Source organism: Chionomys nivalis, chromosome 13 (assembly GCF_950005125.1).
Source record: "Chionomys nivalis chromosome 13, mChiNiv1.1, whole genome shotgun sequence".
Taxonomy (NCBI): Eukaryota; Metazoa; Chordata; class Mammalia; order Rodentia; family Cricetidae; genus Chionomys; species Chionomys nivalis.
The window spans coordinates 15,531,143-15,554,482 of NC_080098.1; the positions used below are offsets into that span (position 1 = coordinate 15,531,143).

The 23,340-nt window shown below is 37.1% G+C and overlaps 1 protein-coding gene across 1 annotated transcript in view; it reads right to left on the bottom strand.

Annotated features, from left to right (window-relative positions):
- Positions 1–23,340, bottom strand: part of Malrd1 (MAM and LDL receptor class A domain containing 1) — a 642,532-nt gene that overhangs the window by 431,699 nt on the left and 187,493 nt on the right. Inside the window, exon 18 of the mRNA XM_057787647.1 lies at positions 14,678–14,765. Within this exon, the coding sequence (XP_057643630.1) occupies positions 14,678–14,765 (88 nt within the window). The remainder of the gene's footprint in view (positions 1–14,677; positions 14,766–23,340) is intronic.

Here is a 23,340-nt window from a genome sequence, read left to right on the forward strand (position 1 = left end):
GAAAAAAGCTGCTGTTTTAAAATGCCAGCTTTCTGGGCCTTTCTGCTAGGGAAATCTCTGACTCTTTCAATCAGGCAGTTCGGACTATGGCGCTATGGATACATTGTTGCAGCTTGCTTCCTAGCAAGAACCTTGAAACGACATAGAGTTGTGGCAAAAAAAACTTCTCCATATTCCTTAGCAAATTAGAGACCCATGTGGTCAAAAAGAGAGAGATATACAGTAAAGAGAGATTTAAAGAGGAAGAAAACCTCTAAATGGTTTACAATGTGTTAAAAATATATACAGGCTAAAGGTTAAAGTTCTCAGAGAAAAAAAAAAAAGAAAGAGAGTAGCCTGGGAGGCAGAGACAGACGGATCTCTTTGAGTTCAAGGATAGCATGGTTTACAGAGGTAATTCCAGGACAAAGATACATAGAGAACCTGTCTCAAAAACCCAAAAGTTAAAAGAAAATGAAAGAAATAGAGGTTAAAATAAAGCCACGTAAAGATGGAAAATACACAAAGAATCTTGTTACTGTATGTTATTATGCTCTCTTTAAATTGTTTAAATGTGGAGGAAGGAGCAACAGCTGCTAAAAGATATTTGCTTATAAATGCTGCAGATAGGTATTTTGAAAATACCTTGGCTTCAAAATTGAAGTCAAAAGGTATGTTACTTTGGAGAAGAGATTTTGCTTTTGTTTCTACAGAAAATGAGAGGCTGTGGATTTATTCAGAGTTAAGAAACATCTAGTTTGATCAAGGAAGACCACCTGAGAAGTCTCCGGTAGGAACAGATGGCCCAGATGTCTGAGTTCTACATCCAGAACAGATTCAAGATGCTGCCTGAGATGATAAAGCCTCACAGGATACTCCCATCAGGACTTGATCATAACTCTAAATTTTCTTTAGGTCTCCCATAAGATTATCAGCGCCCCCAACCAGCTGGAAGTAACCTGGAATACTACACCCACATTCCCAAAGAAATGGACTATGGATATTTTTCTTTGTTTTCTTTTTTAAAAAAAAGGGGGAACTAGTGCGGGAGAATTGTCTGTATTTTGTCAATCATGTTATAAATAAACTCTGATTGGCCAGGCAGGAAATATAGGCGGGAAGTAGAAATGATGTAATGAGAACAGGAGAATTCTGGAAAGGAGGAAGCTGATTCCTCACATTCCTGCCCAGACCACTGAAGCAGCAGGATGTGATCTGCTCCACTGAACAAGGTACTGAGTCACATGGCTAACATAGATCAGAAAAATGGGTTAATCAAGATGTGAGAGTTAGCCAGTGAGAGGCTACAGCTAATGGGCCTATCAGCTTTATAACTTACAGAGACCTATGTGTGATTTTCTTTGGGGCTAAACAGTTGTGGGGTACCAGGCGGGACAGAAAACCCCAACAACAAACAAGCCGGCCCCCTCGCATGTTACAATCACTCTTAAAGATTGTTGTGACTTCAGTATGAAGCAGGTTCACATGTCTGAATTTTCATGCCTTGGTTGACTGGCAATGCCATTTTGGAAGATTGTAGAACCCTTGAGAAGTGTGATGGGACTGAAAGAGCAGAATCAGTTAATGGCAGAAAGCCTTGTAAGGCATATGTACTTAGTCTCCAGTAGAACTTCAATGCTTCCTGGCCAGTGTCAGGCAAGGAGCTGCTGCTACAAGCTCCTGATACCAGAGATGGACCTATTACAGCCACGGTGTGTTGTCGAATCTGTGAACCCAAATAAACGCTCACCCTCACTCTCTATGGTTGTTCCTGTCAGGATATTTCCATCACAGCGAAAGGTAATTAGTTTAGAAAACTAGTAATAATGCAGTAATAATCTTCATTTCACTTTTGAATATGTAAATATGAGTGTGTTGACTGGTGATGATTTAGGTCATGAAACTAGAAGAGGCAAAGGAGATGGAAAAAGATGTTCTAAGGTAGGTTTTGAATAGAACCAGAGTAATGGAACACACACATGAAGAAAAAGTGGAATGGGGCCACTGACAGAAGGCATCTTGGCTCCTTCATATTTTTATCAATTATTAATAAATCTCCATCAATTATCCATGTATAATTCTTACATGCATATAGTATTTTGGTAAATATTAATATGTTTTATTAGTGAATCTATCTTTTATGAGAAAATCCAGATATCTACAAAATGGTCAAACCTTTTGACGTTCTTGCTTTGAGTGAGAGAATCCTTTCTAGTATGTGGCATCATTTGTATTTTCAAGATTCTAAAATCTGTGTAACATACATCAGTATTCTGATAGGCAATTCCTTAATGATGTATGATAAACATATTTTCATTTGCATATTTGTCCCATTTATAACTGTGAGGATAAATTTGTTCAGATCTCTTGATTATTTTAAAATTTTAATCATTTTATTAGCATATATTAATTATAAAAATAGTTTTCATTTGTGACATTTTCATACAAATACATGTATTTCATCCATTGCCCTCTACATACTGACTAATTTCAAATCAGGGTTTCATTACCTAACTCTGAGATATGAAAGTTCCCTGGATGTTTTCAATAGCACTCTTTTATCATGATGGTCTCTTTCAAATGTTTTTTCCCAACAATGACTTATTTTATTTTTCACTCTTCAATATCTTTCAAAGATAAAAAGGTTATAATTTTAATGAAATCCAGATAAGTAATGAATTATTTAATAGTTCATGTCTTTTGTTGCTGTAATTAAAATTATCATTAAACCCAATGTCCTCCAGATTTTTATGTCATTTTCTGTGTATTTTATAGTTGAGTGACTTTATTCCATTTTGAGTTAGTTTTTTGTGAAGGACCTATGTGGAGAATTGGCGTTGGGTTTTGCATAGGCCTTTTGAAGAAAAGGATCACTCCAGAATGTAATTTCAGGCTTAGCAAAAGTGGCAGGGGAAATAAGCCTTGATGGACTGACCACTCCTGGCTTTGCAAAAGCCTCTTTTACTGTTACCCTAATTATATCTCTAGCAAGTCAGTTTCTACATACTGAAACCTCTTATCTGGAGTTGTTTGAAGGCATCATTTGCCTAAGCAATTCTCAGCCATGAGACACCTGGTTTGCCAGGTTCACTCAAGACTAAGTTTTGCAAAGGTTTTAAAATTCCTCAGAAAGAACTCAAATAAGTATCAGACTTAAAACAAAAGATAACAACCACTGACCTTAAATCCAAAAGATAGTTCAAATCCTAAGTGAATTGCACCCAATCAGATGCAGTGGCTCTGTGGAAAGTCTCACTACAGAGACCCAGTCTTTTGCCTGAGTTGGTCACTGATTCTAAGCAACAGAATCTATGTAAAAAGACACTCTTCTCCATAATATTTTCTTTATTTTTGGCTCTCTATTTTACATTGTTTATTCCTTATTTGTTTGCTCTTTCGCTGGTGCCAACTGGCCCTGAACACTGTTGTTTCACAGTATATCTTCAAATTGGGTCATACCTATCCTCTGCTTCATTCTTTAGTCTCTTTAGTATCATCATAGGGTTCTCATACCAATTACAACAATCTTGTCTTCCACTCTTCTTTTTATAAGGCTGTGAATCCCATCTGCAAGTCCTGCCTTATAATTTAATCTAATCTGAACTGTAGCCCCAAATTCCCTTCTCTAAATATCATCAGACAGGGAATGAGGATTTCAGTCTATTAATTTGGAGTGGACACAAAGATTCATCTTATTGAAAATTTGTGGTTTAGTGTTTTGAACTATTATTGTTAAGAATTGGTAGCAGTATAATAGATTTGTTTCTTTAAAGAAATAAACAGACACAATAGGAGAGCCTCAGTTGAAACAAAAATTGCAGAGGCAACATACAAATGGCTGTTTTCCAGCCCCACTGAGAAGCAGAGATTAGTTTGCTTTGATCTGATCTTCTTCCACACAGCTAAGCCACAGGGAAACCAAACCACCTGCACATCTGTCATGTGGAAGATTTCCTAAATTGATGGCTCAGGCTCCAGATGGACTTGGTGTTCTAACTCCTTGCTCTGCGAATTCCTTGCAGCAAATGTGATAAACTTCAGGCTACACTAATAAATTCTTTTTGATAAAACAGATTTTCTAGCTTGTTTTATGCTACAATTCTCTCCCCACAGTCATCCCCACATTGATGATTAAATAGACAGAGTGGCTATCTTACCACCCCTAGTCCTTGATAAAGTTTACCTTGAAAAAACTTTAGATCTAACTGGTGACTTAATTTGCAGAGCTGTTATTTATGTCTCTTAGAAGTAACCATCTATATATTCTGCTTGTGACCTTTCATGTTAAGAAATGACTTCATTTAAAATTCTATAAGGTCACTGGAGCTTAAATTTAATCAATCTTCACACAATTGAGAATGTGGAACTATCTACACCTCCAGGGTCAGGGCACAGGTATTTCCTATGGCACTAAATACAACAACAAATCGACTTCCATAAAAGAGTTCGATCTAGTATGATCAAAATAATAAAGTGCATGTGTAAGCCCCGCTTAAGTGAAGTGAAGTTTCAGACACAGTTGCTGGCCAGGTGGACTAGTTCATGCCTTTAACGCCAGCACTGGGGAAGCCAACACAGGCAGATTCAAGACTTTGAGTCCAGCCTGGACTATGTAGCAAGTCCTAGGCCAGTCAGAGTTATATAGTGAGACCCTATCTCAAACAACAATGCCACCAAAAACCAACAAAATCCTACTGAAGTTATTGTTTGAAATTGATTCATAAAAATCACAATATAGCTCTTTGCTGCATATTATATCATGCAGTTTATTTTCCTATGGTTGATAGAAAACCTAGTTTCCAAAGTATGTTTGTTTTATAACATGAATGAAATGAAATTTTCATATGTATAAGCATTCTGTTACATTGAAGTGAGTTTAGAGGTAGAAAGAAAACTTGGGATTAAGGTTGTACAATTATTCCCTGGCACTTTCAAGACCAGAAGTCTTCAAATTAGGATAGCCCATGAACCTCAACCTAGCATGAGTGCAGCCTCTCACAATGACCCTTGAGCAGGTCTTCCTGCAGCTCTCAGAGGACATGGATGATTCTGAGAAGAAATGAGGTCTCTCAGTGAAGTGAAAGCGTCCCCAATACAAACATCCACCCCTGCCCATGAATGCTTTTACCCTCTAGCAATTTAGAAGTTTTTGTTTTGGTACTGCATATCTATTGTACATCCACAAATTATATGACCATGAAGAAGGCAATAAGGTGGGGAGGGTAAAGCACTTAGAGATGGAATTAGAGTGTTGAGCTAGCTCATTCTCTTTTCAGAGTTGCTTTGACTGTCATTTTAACACACACTCATTGTGCACATGAATGGGTTTCACTGTGACATTTCAGAACAGGTATTATTGTGCACAGGTTACACACAGCTTCTTTTCTACCCTTCTCACGTTCTGAAACATGATTAATAAAAACTCAGAGAAAAAAACTGGGGCTCACCCTGACGGTTAGAAAAGGGAAACAGCTAGTCACTGGCTCTTACCTTGACCACAGTCTGAAATGGCAATCCTGTCTCCAGGAATCTCAGAATGAGACTGTGCTGGAGAGCTGTCTCTTCCCATTTTATAATTCTCTCTGTTCTGGGATTAAAGGTGTGCACCACTATTGCCTGGTTTCTATGAATTTTCTATGAAAACAAACATGTCTACTGGGATTAAAGGTTTATGTTATTAAACCTGGTCAATAAGAGTGGGCAGTGTGACTTTTACTTTTTTACTTTTCTTTTCCTCAGGAAAGTTTTATTTATTCAATTACAATAGAAATGCCACTACAACCTTTAGTCTCCTTCATAGTCCTTAAGGGCCTTCTAATTCTTTTGGTTTGTGGCTTCCACACATAAAAGAAACCATGTAATACTTGACCTGTCTGTCTTTTTTTTTTTTTCAATATGATCTCATCCACCTCCATTTATTTTCCTTAAAATAATAGGATGTCTATTTTTTTTTTTACAGGGTATGATACCCCATTTGCAACACACCAATTTTCTTTATTCATGTGCTGGAGGGTATCTGGGCTAATTCCATATCTTACTTACTGTGAATGATACCACAATAAACATGATTAAGCATGTGAAAAAAGAAACAGCAGCTGAGAAAAGTTCCCCCTGAATTCTAGGCACCTTTACATCTATTTTGTTATTTTTGTGAATGAATATTGTGTTTGCATCATTTCCACCACACACTTTCCCATCCCGAACTTTTTCTACCCCTGCACTCCCTTTCAACCTCAAGACCTCTTTTTAAATTGATATTCTTTCATACACACTCACATGTGTGTGTGAGTCTAATTAATATTGCTTATATGTACATGTACTTAAGGCTGACCTCTGGAAGCCGGGCGGTGGTGGTGCACTCAGGAGGCAGAGGCAGGCGGATCTCTGGGAGTTCGAGGCCAGCCTGGTCTACAAGAGCTAGTTCCAGGACAGGCTCCAAAGCTACAGAGAAGCCCTGTCTTGAAAAACCAAAAAAAAAAAAAAAAAAAAAATGCTGACCCCTGGAATTGGATAATTTATCAGTGGCTCATCCCAGAAGAAGACCGAATATCTCTCTTAAATTGGGAGAGGGGCCTCATGCTCCAGCCACCTTGGGATGTCAGCTTGTGTTGTCATTATGAAGGTCTTGTTTAAATAACCACATTGTCAAGTATTCTGGCAGTTTTACTAAATGATAATTAGAATAGATGCATTGATATAAAAATGAATATTGAGTAAAATAATTGTTTGTATAAAATTAAAGCTAGTTGTTATCAGCATAAAACAAACGGTCATACACTCATACACATAAGGAATTAGAAAACGAAAAGGTCCAAATGATTTACAGAGCAAAGCAACAAAGATATATATATATACTCTCTCTCTCTCTCTCTCTCTCTCTCTCTCTCTCTCTCTCAGATAACGAGAACACTATGACAAAAAAACCAATGAGAATGCTTGGAACTGAGAAAGTTGTGTTGTAATACTGCTGTCTTGGATGAGGTAGAGATAAGGGAACAAACAGAGAGGTGTGAGAACCATTCCAAGTTGCCGTTGACAGAAATTGTCAATGGATAAGTATAAAGGGAACTCTAAGTTATGGCTAAATTTCAGCCTGGGGTTGGTAGATAAAAATAGTGTTATATAAAAATAGCATGAAAATCATTGTTGGGGGATGCCACTATTTGTATCTCGACCGCCTGGCTAGCTTAGACCTAAAATAATCACTCAGAAACTGTATTCATTAAATCAATGTTTGGCCCATTAGCTCTAGCTTTTTATTGGCCAACTCCTATATCTTAATTTAACCCATCTCCATTAATCTGTGCATCACCACAAGGTCATGGCCTACCAGAAAAGTTTCAGCACTTCTATCTCCGGAAGCAGCTCCATGACTTCTTCCTATTTTCACCTTCTTCTTCCCATATTATAGGCCAAGCCAGTTTTCTTTAATCATTAACCAATAAAATCAACACATAGACAAAAGGACCTCCCATACCAATACATGAAGAAAGAAAGGCTGGAGCTGAGACAAGGTAAAAGAATAAATACCTGTCTAGAGGTTTCTATAAAAATTAATAGGTGATACAGAAAGCATAAGTACTTTGGAAACTAGTTCAATAATTTGTATTTGCATGAATTTTAATTTTCATTCTACATCATTGTATCACTGAACAAAAATGATAGTTTAGTTAGTACTAAAAGCAACTTGATGGCTAAAATTGAAGTTACAGGTACTCATCCACCTTATCCAACATGATAACAGAGGAAAAACAGCTGAGAAGTATATAAACAGTGTATTACTAAGTCTTACTTTTGCTTGTGTTCATTGAACAAAAACTGTAGGACATTCTTTTATGGAACATTCAGCTTCGAGGGGCTTTGTGGTTTGGACCAAAAGTCTCATTTGTTATGAAGCTAACACAGAGCCAAATAGTTCAGACAGGTTTTCAAGTTTCATATTTTTCATCCTAAACTTGAAGCAGAAAATTGGGACTAATGGTCTGTAACAGACACTTCCTATCTTTGCTTCTGCCTCCAGCGGCTCTACTCTGGCCACCTTGGCACCATTAGCCACAAAATATTTTTAGCAGAATAACTGGAGAATCTAGAGTTTCGGTGGCAATTAAGCCTGCTTTTTGTGTTCCTTTTCCTTCTTCAGTGTCCCCAAAGCCACAATGATTCAATCTCCAAATTGGGAAATCATGTAGGAAAAACTCTGACCATTAAAATCAGACAAATTTACACTGCAAGATCATTCCTGCCCTGAAGCTTTACTGTCATCTGAGTCACTTGTGTTCTGTAAAATAATATTTTGCAGTTTGAAGTAGAACTCATTGCCTCTCTTTTTAGGGTTAGTGTATCTGATTATTAGTGTGCTAGTATTTCACATCATGGAGCTAAGATATACATCCATTTGGTAACTAGTCTCTTCATTTCTCAACATAAGGCTAGACAGTAAACTTACTAATTCTACTCAGCAGTTAACATCTAGCAACCTTGGATGAAGCAGGATTGTTCTCAACACTTAAAACCTTATAGGAATGGTCTGGGACTGTAGTTCAGTACTAGCATACTTGTCAAGCATGCTTTGGGCTCCCATCTCATCCCTAGCACTATAAAAAGGGATGCAAGATTATACAAAACACATATTTATATACTGTATTATAAAGCCCATTTATGAGTTCCCTAGATTGGATTTATACATTCTCTGCCCTTACCAGTCCTAGAAGGTTGAAAATACTTCCTGCTACCCTACTGCAAGGCTTAACTACATGGATGTCAGTAAATGTACACATGTCATATCCTAATATGGGCTGTAATTTTGTTCTTTCCTGCATACTCTGATTCAACAACAGAAATTCTAGACAGGGATGTGGTCCTTCAACTCTGGTTCCTGCTTGTGGAGGCAGGATATGTGGAAGTGGATTCACAGCTTAGGACTTCAGGGTGTTTTGCAGAGTTCTGAATAGGAAATTGATACTACTGCTATTTTTGTTCTAACTTAACTCACGTGTTTGAGATATAGAAGTATATTATGTGGCTATATGTAAATGAAAATAGTCCTTCAAGAAATTCATCTGATATACAACAGGAAATTTTTATGTGGAAGCATTTAATACTTAAGAAATAATAAAATAGAATATATATTCAAGAAATCTAAAATACTTAAAAGTTTAAGATTGCTCTATCTAGCCATTCCTTCAGCAAATATTTATTATTATCTCCATATTCCACTACTTGGCTAGTTGCTAGAGACCAAACAGCCAACAAATAATATGACTGCTTTCTTATAACTACAACTGCTATTGGGGAAAAAAGAAACTTTACTGTAAGGGTAATATGTGTTGTGTAGAAAATAATTTTTTCTAAATTTATGGGTAAAAGATAGAAAATGCCAAAAAGAATCTATGTAGGTGGTGTTCCAAGTACTTACTGAATAAGCAGATGTTGAGGAGAGAACAGGAAAAATCACTGGAGGGGAATAAACAGACACCCAGAAGAAGTACATGCTAGGAAGAGGAAGAGTGTAAGTCCAGACTGAGATCTGAACTGGAGAAAAGGAAAAAGCATTAGGTAGGAGGCTTTTCTTTATAGTTGCAGAATATAAAGACTCACCATAGAAAGGGAAGTTATGAAGTCTGAGGGATCCAGTCATTTATTCTTCCTCAGCTCTTAATTGAAGTTTGGTTTTACTTTGTTTGTGATAGGACTCTTAGGATTGAAAAATCAGGAAAGAGGACTGAGTCATTTACTAAAATTATACAAGGCCCCCCAAAAGTCTTCACTGATTCTTTTTACAAAGATTAACATCAGATGTAAATAGCATGATATCAGATTCAGAAGTGAGACATCTATTAATTGAATCTTTGGCATTTAAAATGGCTAATTGAGGCTGGGCAGTGGTGGCATATGCCTTTGATACCAGCACTCAGGAAGCTGAGTCTGGTGGATATTTGTAAGTTCAAGGTCACGATGTAGGGATATAGCCCCACCCATTGGGGGCGTGTTCGCCTTGGGCTAATGTTTACTGATAAATCTGCCCGGCGTGTTCCCAGCAGCCCTTTTTGCTCAGCTTTTCCTGTTCTCCACGGGAACCTGTGGTCCTGTAAGTCTATTTCCTTATTAAAGCTGTATATATCTATATAATCTGTCTGCATTCATTTACGTCGCCACATCACCCTGGGCTTCAAAGTGAGTTCTAGGACAGACAGGACTGTTACACAGAGAAACTCTATCTCCAAAAGTAAAAACAAAAATAAAAACGTGCTAATTCATAATGCAAAAAGATGACTAGGTCTTTTACAGCAAAATTAGCATCAATAGTTGAAAGAATTGGAAGTACTACTATTGTTATTGTATCTCACACTTAAGATATTGCTTTGATAAAAGAAGTAATTTCTAGAAATTTTAAGAAACATCAAAATTTTTGTTGTAAACAAGGTCATCTGAAAAGGGATTGGAGGCAAGATGTTCCAAAAAACAATGTTCTTCCTAGAAATGATTCAAACAGAGGGTCCCAGCCTTCTGGAGTATGCAGATAATATGGCAAAGGCCAGCATTGAACTAATGAATATAGATCAACAAGGGACAGGCAAGGTAACCATTTGCCATGGGGAATGCACTAAGGGCCCTCCTGGAGGCTCTAATATCAAAGTTGGCCTGTCAGCATCAGAGAAACTCAACCACAGGGCAATTAAAAGACATAATACCTGTTGTTAATAACCATACAGCTCTGGCTATGACTAAGCAGAATAACTTCTACAGATACAACAAAAAGTTCAGGAGAGATATTGGATACTAGGGAAAAAAAAACTGCTGAATTAAATCAGTCGGTATACTTAAAAGATGTATTGACCTCAGAATGGAAACTAGGATATGTCTTACACTGGGGATGGGGTTTTGCTTTTGTTTCTACAGGAGAATAAAATACTATCAAAATAGATAAAGATTAGATTAAAGCAGGAGAAAACTGCTGATGAGGAGAAGTGATAGTTCATCAAACTGCATGGCCATTTCAATAAATTAACTTATAAGACTAATAAATGTCTTTTATTTGATCAGAAAAACCTGCCAAAAAGGGAAACTCCCCAAAGTAAAGGTTAGGGCAGGGTTTTGTTTTTGTCTTTACAGGAGAAGAAAAATATCCCACTAAAAAATATCTAAAGACCAATGGATAAATAAGACATTTGAAGAAAGATGAATAATCCAGAGCCAATCCTAAGAAAAAGAGTAAATTGGCTTAATGCTTAATTTCCAATAAAAAATTTATATAAATCTTTCCAAATGTTTGTTTCTGCTTTTCTCTACAGACATATAAGGCAAATGGTCTTTTTGTGGTCCCAACTCAATTAAAAATTAAGGTTTGCTTTGGAGTTGGAGTGTGACTGTATTCTTCTCTAAACCCAAGCGTGCTTGTTAGAGGAAAATCTAAGACCTTTGCTTCATTTCAGAAGAGTCACCTGGTATGGAACAGAAGAAAAACCAAAATGAAGGGACTATTCTATTGGCAACTCAATCTGTTGGCTTTACTTTGACTCTTTAAAACTTTTATAAGATATAAATATTATCTCAAGTTTTATAAAATTTATATATATTTAAACTTTATGTCATGATATTAATGGTCATATAGGGTACTAACTAATTCTAGAAATAGACTTGATTTAGCTTCCTGTGTAAGATTTCAGATGACAGTTCAAAACAGGTAATTAGAAATTAGGCTTGTGAATCTCTTATATATTGAATAGATTGTTGTCCTTTTACCTCTCCAAGATCTGTTGCATATGATATTTAAAATGTTTAGGTTTTCTGCAGTGAATCATGACCATTCCTATCAGAGACTTTTGAAATTTCCAAAAGGATGATGGGGCCTTACAATGATGATTCCACCTGAATTGTGGTAATGCTACTAAGATGACAAATATGAATCAAAATCAGCCTTGAACTACAAACTTCTTAGAACAATATCAAGGTAGTTAATTAGAATTGTCCAACATCACAGAATACTCCTGCCAGAACTTCAGATAAGCCTTGCACTTTCCCACCATACCAACACTGGACAACAGCAAGCTCTCCTAGGACTTGGTCTTTATCTCAGTTTTTTTCTGGGTTCCCTAAAGATGTCATCTCCTCTAGACAGTAGGAAGTAGTTTTAAGAACACAATGCCCACATTCCCAAGATATGGGGTGAGTAGTTTTTGGTTGTTTGGTAAATGCTGTCATCATTTAAGGGGCTTGACTGCAAGTGGTTATTGATCATGGTCAGAGAAGAAACTAAGCAAAGGAGATTAGATTCAGGAGGGGAAAAAAGGTGGGATATAGAAACAATTGGATAAAAAAGTAGATTATTGAATCAACTTTTAAATTAAATAAAACTACTTGTGTCAAATATTTTACAGTGGTGTGGGTTTTTATATATTGATAGAAATTTAAGGATATTTTATTATACTGCATATATGCTTCTACTCTTGTTTGAGATATTTCTGTATATTGATACAAATTTAATATGATTTTTTATAATGTATAATGTTTCTATTCTTAAGATATTTTTGTGTATTGATACAAAGTTAATGTAATTTTTGTTTTACTATATATATTTCTATTCCTATTTAAGGCATTGTATCTAGGCAGCTCATTTTAAAATGTAATGTAACGTTTAGTATTTGAAAGATATTTTGGATAATAAAGAAAGACATGTTAGTTAGTCATCTATAACAACCAAACTTAGAGTCATGTTAGGTATGTTTTCAAGGTAAAAGAGATATATTTTAAATAGATGAATGTTCTTCAAATACTTCAGAGAGAAACAGAATATGGCATTTAAAACACTTTCAGGGGTCTCTGATGGGGTGGAAGACTAAGTAGTCATAGCTACAGTTTTTCTTAGTTATTATAGAAAGGAAATTAGTTCCAAAACTTGAAAGTTTCCAAGAGAGAATAGATAATGAAGTAGTTTTTGTGCGCTTGCCTAATACACATGGACTGAACATTGTAAATGTAATTCTTATTAAATAATTGATCTTATTGCATATAGTTTTACTATGTTAGACTTAAATAAAGTAGTTCCTTTTATTAGACAAAAAAGGGAAAATGTTATGAGAGACTTGTTTGTATTGTTGCTTGAAGACCTCCAATGGAGTTGGGCCATGAGTCTGGAGGGTAGAATGCAGGCTGGAATGAACCATGGTGTTTTCTGGTGAACTCATAGGAAGATAGAGAGACTCAAAGAGGCATAAGGAGAGGCTTGAAAATATTTAAGGGTCCTTTCAATATGAGAAGGTGGAGAGGAGGTCAGCTGATCTTTTCTTTGTCACTCTGAGGATCTATCAGATTGATACCCTAATATATGATTCCTGAGCATTACTTATTAATAAAGCAATAAAAAGCAACAATAGATCAGCAAATAAAATAATCCTCTTTGAAACAAAGCTGGCTTTAGGCAAGAGCAAATGAGTGAGTTGGTTCTAGAAATATCTGAGCCAAAAGATGACCAGGCATATGCATATGGAATGGGCACATTTACCAAAATATGAATGAGTGATGAATCTGCCTTATTACTGGGCTCCCATAGAAAGATTTAATTTTGTATAATGTTCTGTGGAATAGCTAGACACCATTGACATCAGCCAGTATTGCCAGAATGAAGAGATGGGGAAGGATCCTGATTACATAGAAGGAAGTAGGGTGCAGCCTCTAAACATGCTTTAAGGTCTTTCACACAGGAATGCCAAAGTGAGGGGACAATGCTTAGTTAAAAATTTTACAATCCAGCTGGTGTGGTGGTTCATACCTTTAATCCCAGCACTCAGACAGGCAGAGGTGATCTCTGAATTTGAGGCCAGCCTGATCTACAGTGCAAGTTCCAGGACAGTGAGTGCTACAAAGAGAAATCCTATTTCAAAAGACAAACAAACCACAACAAAATGATATCAACAAATCAGGTACTCTTAGATCCCCGTATACTCAGTAAGTGACATGTGTCTCCCATGTCATTTGATTTAAGAGCATCCAGTCTGAGTACCAGAGTGATATTTATGAATTTCACTGCCAGTTTTTCTAGACTACTTTGCATTGTAGAGTGGGAGCATCCCCTTCTCCACACCATGTTCCAAGCCTGGGCTGTTCTAAATCTTAGTGGGTTTCTTCCTTATCACTGTGATTCTTATTAGATGTTGAGCACAGATATGGAGTTTAGGAGAAAGGTTGCAAGTGAAGATATATATATATATATATATATATATATATATATATATATATATAGTCTCTTTTCAATAGATATAAATCAAAAATATGGAAACAATAGGTTGAAAACAGTTCCTAGGAATAGTTAAGAGTACATCCTAAATTTAGAATACCAGTGTCACTGAAGACGAATGAGATGTTGATGAAGTTTAAAAACCACAATGAGTCTATAAACAACTCAATAATTACTACGTTGGAATAATTATTTTTACAATCACTTAAGTCTCACAAAGATCATAACTTCAGATATGACTTCGTAGTATTTTGTATATGACAAGAGATTAAAAACAGTTTCAAACAGCTTTCCTATGTTTCAGTTTTAAGACTATTTATTAGCAGAGATTTACTCTATTTTTCCAGTGTCAATATATTTAAAAAACTGCAAAAAGGAGGGCACTCGAGTTTACTCCTGAATATGAAGTATTTATTTCCTCGTTGATTCTTCCAAATAAACAGATTTGGAAATGCTCTCTCTTACCTGGGTATAGGGTACAATCCATGAATGACAGATCATCAATTCCAATATCTCCAGTGAAGCCATCTCCAACTGAAGCCACTATCAAGATCTGAGGTATAAAAGAAAGGTGTTGAATTATGAATGAAATTTTAGAAACCCATGACTGAGAAAGAATTTGCAGGACTAGGGAGACGGTTCATTCAGTATCTAAGTCTGAGGTCCTGAGTTTGATTCCTTACACTAATGTAAAAATTGTGAGTTCTGTTGAGTACCTTTAATCTTAGCATTGGGGAGGTGAGGACAGGAGGATTCTAGCGGCTCACTGGACAGAGAGTCTAGCCTGATTGGTAAGATCAGGATCTCAGTGACAGAAAGACCCTCGCTCACAGAGGTGGCTATGGTTCATGAGGATGGCAACTGGGCTTGTAGTATGTATGAGCTCCACATGCCCACAACTGTGCTTGTACCACCAATCACATGCACCTTCCTACACAATATATGCATGCATAAATGTGCAAACACACACAAATACATATATATACCACATGCACACATAAGTAAGTACATTTGTACTAGCATTTACATACACCTTCTTACAGACATATATGCATGAATATGAAACCACACATACATACATGCACCCACGTAAACACATGCACATACACACACAAAGCAAATTAAAGGAAAACTCTTGGCTTCCCTTGGTTATAGGAAGTATTAGCATTACTGAGCCTATTTTGATGCTGAGTCTCATTCTATCTCTACTGTGTCTACTGTGTCTTGTGTAGCTTGGGTCCCAGAAATTTGACTGAGGGAATGAAGAAAGGACAGACACACAGACACAGGTACAGAAAAGCTGGGGTCAGGGCAACTGTATACCTCTGACAAAGCACTGCCAAATACTCAGCAACCAGGAACCTTGGTGCTTTTATTATCTATAACAAAAAGGAGAAGTTAGCTAACCTCTGCAGGAGGTCTCTGGTGGCAGCAATCTCAGACTATAAACATCCCAGAAGAGGAAGCTACAGATTAGAGTTTTGCACACACTAGTTAATCATTTGGAAATGATTCACACTCTCTATCAACATTCCTGCTGTGGTCTGAAGAAGGCATTTCTGTCCACTGATCCTGACCTGTAAGGAAGGCATTGTCAATTTCCCATGTCCCTGAGGCTTCTTTGCTCCTTGTCAGTCATATGTATTCACATGGGGTGCCTCAGTTCCATACACTGAATCTGACGATGTCCAATTGCCTGAAATCTCACGGTACAGCTCCACCCTCTTCCCTAGAGATTCCCGAGTGGTTCTAAGACAATGTGATTGTCTTGTTTCTTTCTGACCTTCAGGCATCTCAGGTTCTCTGACTCCCTACCTCTTCCAGTTTTCCCCTTGTGTCTTTCATCAAGAATTTATACACACCCTTTCAGGAGCAATTTTAAGCGTTTTTCATCATGCATTTGAAACTGATGAATCCATATTGATCTCCTCGGAACTGCACTAGTCACAGCAACTCACGTGACTATGTTGCTGTTACAAAATCCGTAACTCCACCAAAACCCCAGGAAAAGGGGAAATACTGGCGAATCACCATAGTATATGATTAAAGCTGAGATTTAGTGTAATTGAATTAGTCATGATGAATTATTTTAATACTTATGCAAATGTGTGGCATACTTACACAACATCTTGGTATAATTTAATAAAAGAGTACTTGACACAAATCCAAAGTCTTAAGAGAAAAAAATTCTCTTTTCCACTATTAAAGCAAAAGAGAATTTTCATTCATGCCTCCTTCACAAATGCTGACTGTGGAAGCAGAATTTTTATTTCACTTCTCTTGTCAAATCCTATCCTGCACTGAATGTTATCATGCCCCTCATTTATGAATCAGCCCATCAAGAAGGGAGGTTTGAAAGGTCAAACTTTGCTGACCTCAAACCATTTGGTAACTGCAGCAAATTTTCTTTCTTTCTTTCTTTCTTTCTTTCTTTCTTTCTTTCTTTCTTTCTTTCTTCCTTCCTTCCTTCCTTCCTTCCTTCCTTCCTTCCTTCCTTTCTTTCTTTCTTTCTTTCTTTCTTTCTTTCTTTCTTTCTTTTGTTTAATATTTTTCAGGCCAGGACATCATAAAGTTTTGTCAACATGAGAAAGATTTAAAAATTCAAATTCTAGGCAAATACAGTTCACCTGCTATTTCCCGAGAAGAGCTTGTGTACTTGACAAAATGCATTATTTTCATTACCATCATGATAGAACAAAACATTGCAAGGAGTTGCTCCACAGGAGGAAATCCGTGCCGGGTATTGTAAACTCAGTTAAAAAAAAAAAAAAAAAAAATCCATGGCTTAGGAGGTCTTAGGCTCTAGGCAGGAGGTTAATGCTGTTGTTTAACTAAATTCACAGAATGACAATGCATGTTTACGGCCTCAGAATCACTCCTCTCAGCCTGATCAGAGAAGCTTCTCTTTGCAATGATAATCACGAATATAGTGACTGTGGTTGGTTTCAGTACTGAAAATAGGTGACAGCTGGATGCTCAACCCTATAAAAGGCGTTTGTACCATCCCCTCTAAGGTGCAGGAATATTGTGGAAAACAGGACAGAAAGAATATAGGGAAAAAAACTTTAAAATACACTTCGAGGCATGGCATAGCTGTCGAACCCATGTTTACACAACTTAAGCTGCCTGCTGAGCCTGCACAGATTAGGTCTGTGATCTGTCAATCATAGATCAAAGTGAAATTAAATTGGCTAGATGAATTCTGGTGGAGGGGTAGTAATTGTTAATTGTTTTCAATTGTTTACCCACGCAGGAGCCCACCCTCACACCAATAGACATTTCCAAATCATAATCACAGAGACAATGCTAGTTAAAATCGGTGGATCACAAAATAACACAATAGATGTGAATGTAGAAAAGGGGCATGTTAGGAGGAGGGGGGAAGAAGAGGGGTGGAAGGAGAATAAGGAGGCCAGGGTCAAGGTGAGAAAAGTGTACATAAGTGTCAAAGAAAATATCTAAGAATTTTTTTAAAAAAAACACAAAACTATTGGAAGAGAAAACAAAATGCAGAAAACATATTCAGGATGAAATTCTACAAATATCAATAAACAGAAATCGACCATGGGGTTTTCAAAGCATGTCATCTAATTGCTCAAGTCATGAACAAAGTCACACCTTACTAGTTACCAACAATTTCCAAAGAACAGACATTTACATTTCCCCCTCATATTTCATAATAGTTTCTCCTTAGTTTTCATTTTGTTTTCCCAGAAAACTAAAGGCCTTGTAAGCCTCATTTCACTAAGTAAATGTGAGGAATTTTCCTCAATTCTGACTAAGACATCCAGAGATTATTTAACATGTATCATGTAATGGGTAATTCTTGTGGGGCCCTGAAAGTTTGCTGTAGAATAAGAAAATCTGCCCTTTAATACATATGAAAAGATTTGTTTAATTCAACATATGAGGGCTTTTAATCATCCTTAGAACTGCTTACAAAACCCTAACAGGAATACCTATAAAATAAAACTCAGATTTGATCTAACAAACCTTATGTTTATAGGTCTGTCTCGAGTTGGCCTTATTGCACACATAAACCAGTGGAGAATAATTGGAGCTTTCAAATATTACACTGGATATGAAAAAATTATTAAGTATGGACCACAAAAGTACATCTAAACTGTTTAAGGAACTAGGCACAGAGATGGATAATAAAAATATAATTGCGATACCAAAGGATTAAGTGAACTTAAACAAATAAGTAAACCAAGTAAAATAAGATTTCTTCAAAGAAAGATATGATTTCTACATAATCTGTCTGAGTCCTTAAATGGGTTAGAAAAATGGTAAATATTTTGTTACTCTTTAGTATTCAGAATGAAATTCTTTTTAGGTAAATTTGAGCTATGTAGAATATAGTATTTTATAGGCTTTTGACCTAGGAAAAGAATTATATGTCCACATTGGTATTATATTGTTTCTATGGTAACCAAAATTAAAAACAAAATCTAACCATGCCTTTGAATATCTTATATGTAATACACAAAAGACTAAATAGTGATTCTTGGGCTAGACCTAGATCATCAAGGTTTGGTTTAACTTAAAAGTTTTTCCCAAGTCAAATAGATGGCCAATGTTTTAAAGAAGGATATTTCTCAAGAAGACACTGCACTGTGGTAATCACAGGCTCTTCTATGCTGCATACTACTGATTATCTTATGCTTGATACCGGTCCATCATTCATGTATTTTGTCTGGTCACAAAAGCACCTAAGTCTATAAATTTCTTTATTTTGTTAAGTCAGAAACCAAAGTGTCTGAGATTTTCCCCTACTTTTCAGGCAACAAGGCAGTCTGTCACATGACTTATACAAATGTTAAAAAAAAAAGAAAAGCAGATTGTGTAGTAAAAAGCTATAGTCAGAGAAGTGCCTTCCACCATTTTCCCATTCCCACATGGCAACATGATGAGAGAAAAGTGTACACAAGGACTGAGTCTACCTTAGGAGAAGCTTGACATCGAGCGACTCTTGTTGCAGGCTGTTGGAATAACCACCCAGTGTGGAAGGAAAGAAGGAGGGTAAGCACTGAGTGGGGGATTTTCTTTTCTATGTAAGGGATGAAAACATCGATAGAGCAAGGCCATTCGTGAGGTGCCTTTTATGCTTTCTCACTATATCTATAATCGAAATATTTAAGTCAATGCAACCTCCCATGCTGTGACGGCTATTCCTGGTTATCAACATTATTCCTGGAATGAACTATAAGCCAGAAATGGAGAGCACACCTGTGATCCAGATCTTGAGGAAAGACAATAACATGCCTTTCATCCAGACCTGGCACTAGAAGGCACACCTAAAATCTTGGCAACACCTTTTGCTGGAAGCTTATAGAAAGACAATGAAGAAGGAAGGGTTTGTTCTTACCTGCCAGCCCTCGTTTTGTCAGCACATCCCTTCCAACTGGGACACCCAGCCTTGCAGGACTGAGAGACTACTAGATTCTTGAAATTTCTGTTTACAACTAGCTATTGTTGGACTGTAGCTAGTAAATCATTGCAATAAATCCCCACATTAAAGGCATGTTGTCTTGTTGCCTCAAAATCTGGATCATAGGTGTGCCCTCCTTTTCTAGGATATAGACACACACACACACACACACACACACACACAGAGAGAGAGAGAGAGAGAGAGAGAGAGAGAGAGAGAGAGAGAGAGAGATTAATTCATTCCATAAGTTCAATGACTCTAGAGAACCCTGACTAATCCTGACTAATATGCTTCTCTTATTTAGAACAAAAGGATTCTCTTTTGTCAGGATCCCAGGGACTGCACACAGCTACATCTTACAGAGTTTCTCTTCAGCAACAAGACCTCTCTCTTCCTATCAGTGTCTCTGCTGTGTTGAGTGCAGGGGAAAACATACTGAAGAGCTTGGAGCTTGGTAGAAGAGGCAAGGTCATATAAAAATTAGACATAACACTTTATATACAAAACATGTTCTAAATATTAAGTGACGTGTGCACACACAGACACACAATCTTTCTTCTAAGTCGTAGGAAATGGGGTTACTTCTGGTGATTTTAAAGGGCTCAAAAAGCCAGAGTTGATTTTAGCTTCCTTTGTCACATTAAACGTACTCAAAGGGGAAAAAACTGGACGTGGTTTGATTCTACTTTTTATTCTTTCACTTCCCTTACGTTACAGTGCCTTTCTGAAACTTCCTAAGTGGATTTTGAAAGGGATAAACGTTGATCAATTTGAAACGAATTTTCTCCTGAAACTCTGCAGACCCGCATGCTATTTTAAAGCATCCTCTGGGGACCAGTTTTGTGGAAGCTTTCTCACATCCCATCCGTTATTTGAATGAAGACAAATAATGCTCTGTTTCTCCAAGTCATAAGAATTTATACAAAGCAGACTTGACTGCTGGTTACAATGAAGCATTTAATTGAAAAAAGCCCGGTCGATAACAGGAAAAGAAATGAAAGTGAGGTTTAAAGCTATTGACTGAAAAGTTCAGAAAGTTGTGGTTTTATTATTAAGAATTACATAATGAGGCCTACAATCTTAACAGAATATAATGTACTATTGTTTAAACGATTTTCATACACATGCCAGAGTACAATTCTCCTTTAATAACCATTTATTTTTTATTGATTACATTTTTCTTTGACAGCCTTGTATACATATTTAATGCACTCTGGTTATTCTTCTGTCTCTCTCACATCCCTAGCATTAGTTCCCTCCCTTAAATTTCCTTTCCTGTCTTATCTTTAAATAATTTTTTCAGTCAACGGAGCCAATCTTGTATACCATTAAAGATTATATTTATACAAAATGATTCCTTATATACCCAAATACCTACATACTTTCTATCTCCTTGTGTAGGGGGCATCTGAATACCCTTTGTGATGGCTAAAATAAAAATGTCCCCATAGATCCAATGGTTGAATACTTGGTCCCCAGTTTTAAAGGCCGTTTGTGTAGGTTTCGATGTGTATGACCCTACTGGTGGCTGCGTATCACTGGGGATAGGCTTTAAGACTTAAAAGGCTCTTGCCATTACAAGTATGCTTTCTGCTTATACTTAATAGGTTGTGAGCTCTCAGCTTCTTGCTCCAGTCTCCACGGCTGCCTTGATGCTCCCATCACCATGGCAGCCTGCTGATATATGCTGCTCCATGGTGGTGCTGATAGACTTTTCACCCTCTGGAACCATACACCCCAAATAAACCCTTCCTTCTATAAGTTACATTGGTCATGGTGTTTCATCACAGTAATATGAAGATAATTAATAAACTTTTTTACTTAGCAATTTAAAACTAACCCAGACTTACAGTACAGGGATTAAAAAGAAGTGGGAGACAAATCTATACCCTTCCAATAATCAACTTGTTTAATTGTTTTGTTTTTTTATTATTTTTGTGTTGTTGCTTTTTTATTCATCAGGATCAAAATCAACTTGTGGAGGAAAAGGTTTCTTTCATCTTAGACCTCTAGGTCACAGTTCGCCACTGAGGAAAGTCAGGTAGGGACACAAGATAGGAAACTAGTGACAGCAACCATGCAGGAACACAACTTACTGGCTCGCTCCCCTGAATTATGCTAAGTGAGCTTTTTGTATACCACCCACCCACCTTTGGAGGAATCAATGCCCATAGTAAGCTAGGCTCTCCCACATCAAACAGCATTCATGAAAACCCCCACAAACATGATCATAGATCAATCTTATGGAGGCAATTCTTCAGTAGTTCTCACTTGCCAGGTGTGTCCAGTTGACATCCAAGATTAGCCAGTACACCTATATTTGTCTTGGCACTGGCAATGCCCCATGACATTCACAGCATTAGTTATTGTGAATTAAAAATCCACTGAGGATTGCTTTACAGACTTTACTCAGAAAAACCTGTTGGGCTACTTGAAGTGAAGCTGTGTTTCTCCTCCCTACTGCTTAGAGTTTTGAATTCTGTGTGCATTTCTGCATTTAGATGTTATCGTCTTCTCTGATTAAAAACAAGTATAAATTGAGACTGTGCTTTTGTTTCCCAAATGCTAAGGACCAAATAAACACACAGAAACTACATTAATTACAACACTGTTTGGCCAATGGCTCAGACATATTACTAGCTGGTTCATATGTCTTAAATTAACTCATTTCTATTCCTCTCTGTATTGTAGTATGGCTGTGGTGTTACTTTGTTTTCTACATGTATTGTTTCCTTGGTGGCTAGCTGGTGTCTCCCTGACTCTGTCTTCTTTCCTCCTTTATCTCTACTTGGATTTTCTACCTTGATATATTCTGCCCTGCCATAGGCCAAAGAAGCTTCTTTATTAACCACAAGTAGTAAAACATATTCACAGCATTGCAGAGGGGCATCCCACGTCAGACAAGCTCTCAGACAGGCACTGAGGGCCATACTACATTGCTGTGGAACGATCTTTCTGGACATTGTGAAGATGTGTTGCTCTTATTGGTTCAATAACAAACTATATGGTTCAATAGCTAGGAAGGAAGAGGTTAGGCAAAACTTGTGGCCAAAAAGAGATCATGGTGATAAAGAGGGTGGAATCAGCAGCCAGATGCAGGGGAAGCAGGAGATGAACATGCCATGCTGGAAAAAAGTACTGCCACATGGTAGAACATAGGTAGACTATATGAATTAATTTAAGTTGAAAAAACTAGTGAGTTACAAGCCTAAGCTATCAGCCGAGTATTAATAATTAATAATAACTCTCCATGTCATTATTTGTGGAGTCGGGGGTCCCCACACAAAACTCCAGCTATCCAGCATTTGCAGAGCATACCCAAATCACAGTAAATGTTTACTTATTTGGGGAGGGTTATTTCCAACTAAAACGATTTACATCACTATGGGGATGCGGCCTATTCCCTACATTTACATGGCAGGTACTGTGGCTGATATGTTCCAAACAGGTTTTATTTACGTAGCATGCCAAGACCAAACACAGTGCTAATTCTTCCTGCCCCACCACACTGTCATCTAATTTCGACAAACTTGCCTTTGCTTCTACAACTCTCATGTTTCTCCCTCTTCTTCCTACACAGCATTCCTGTTCGATTGCAGTTTAATTTATACCTGTTTCTATGTAGTTTTTCCAAGTGTTTTCTTCTCTCTCCATTCCTAAATCCACTTGGGTATGAGTTTCCAGATCCTTTCCTTCC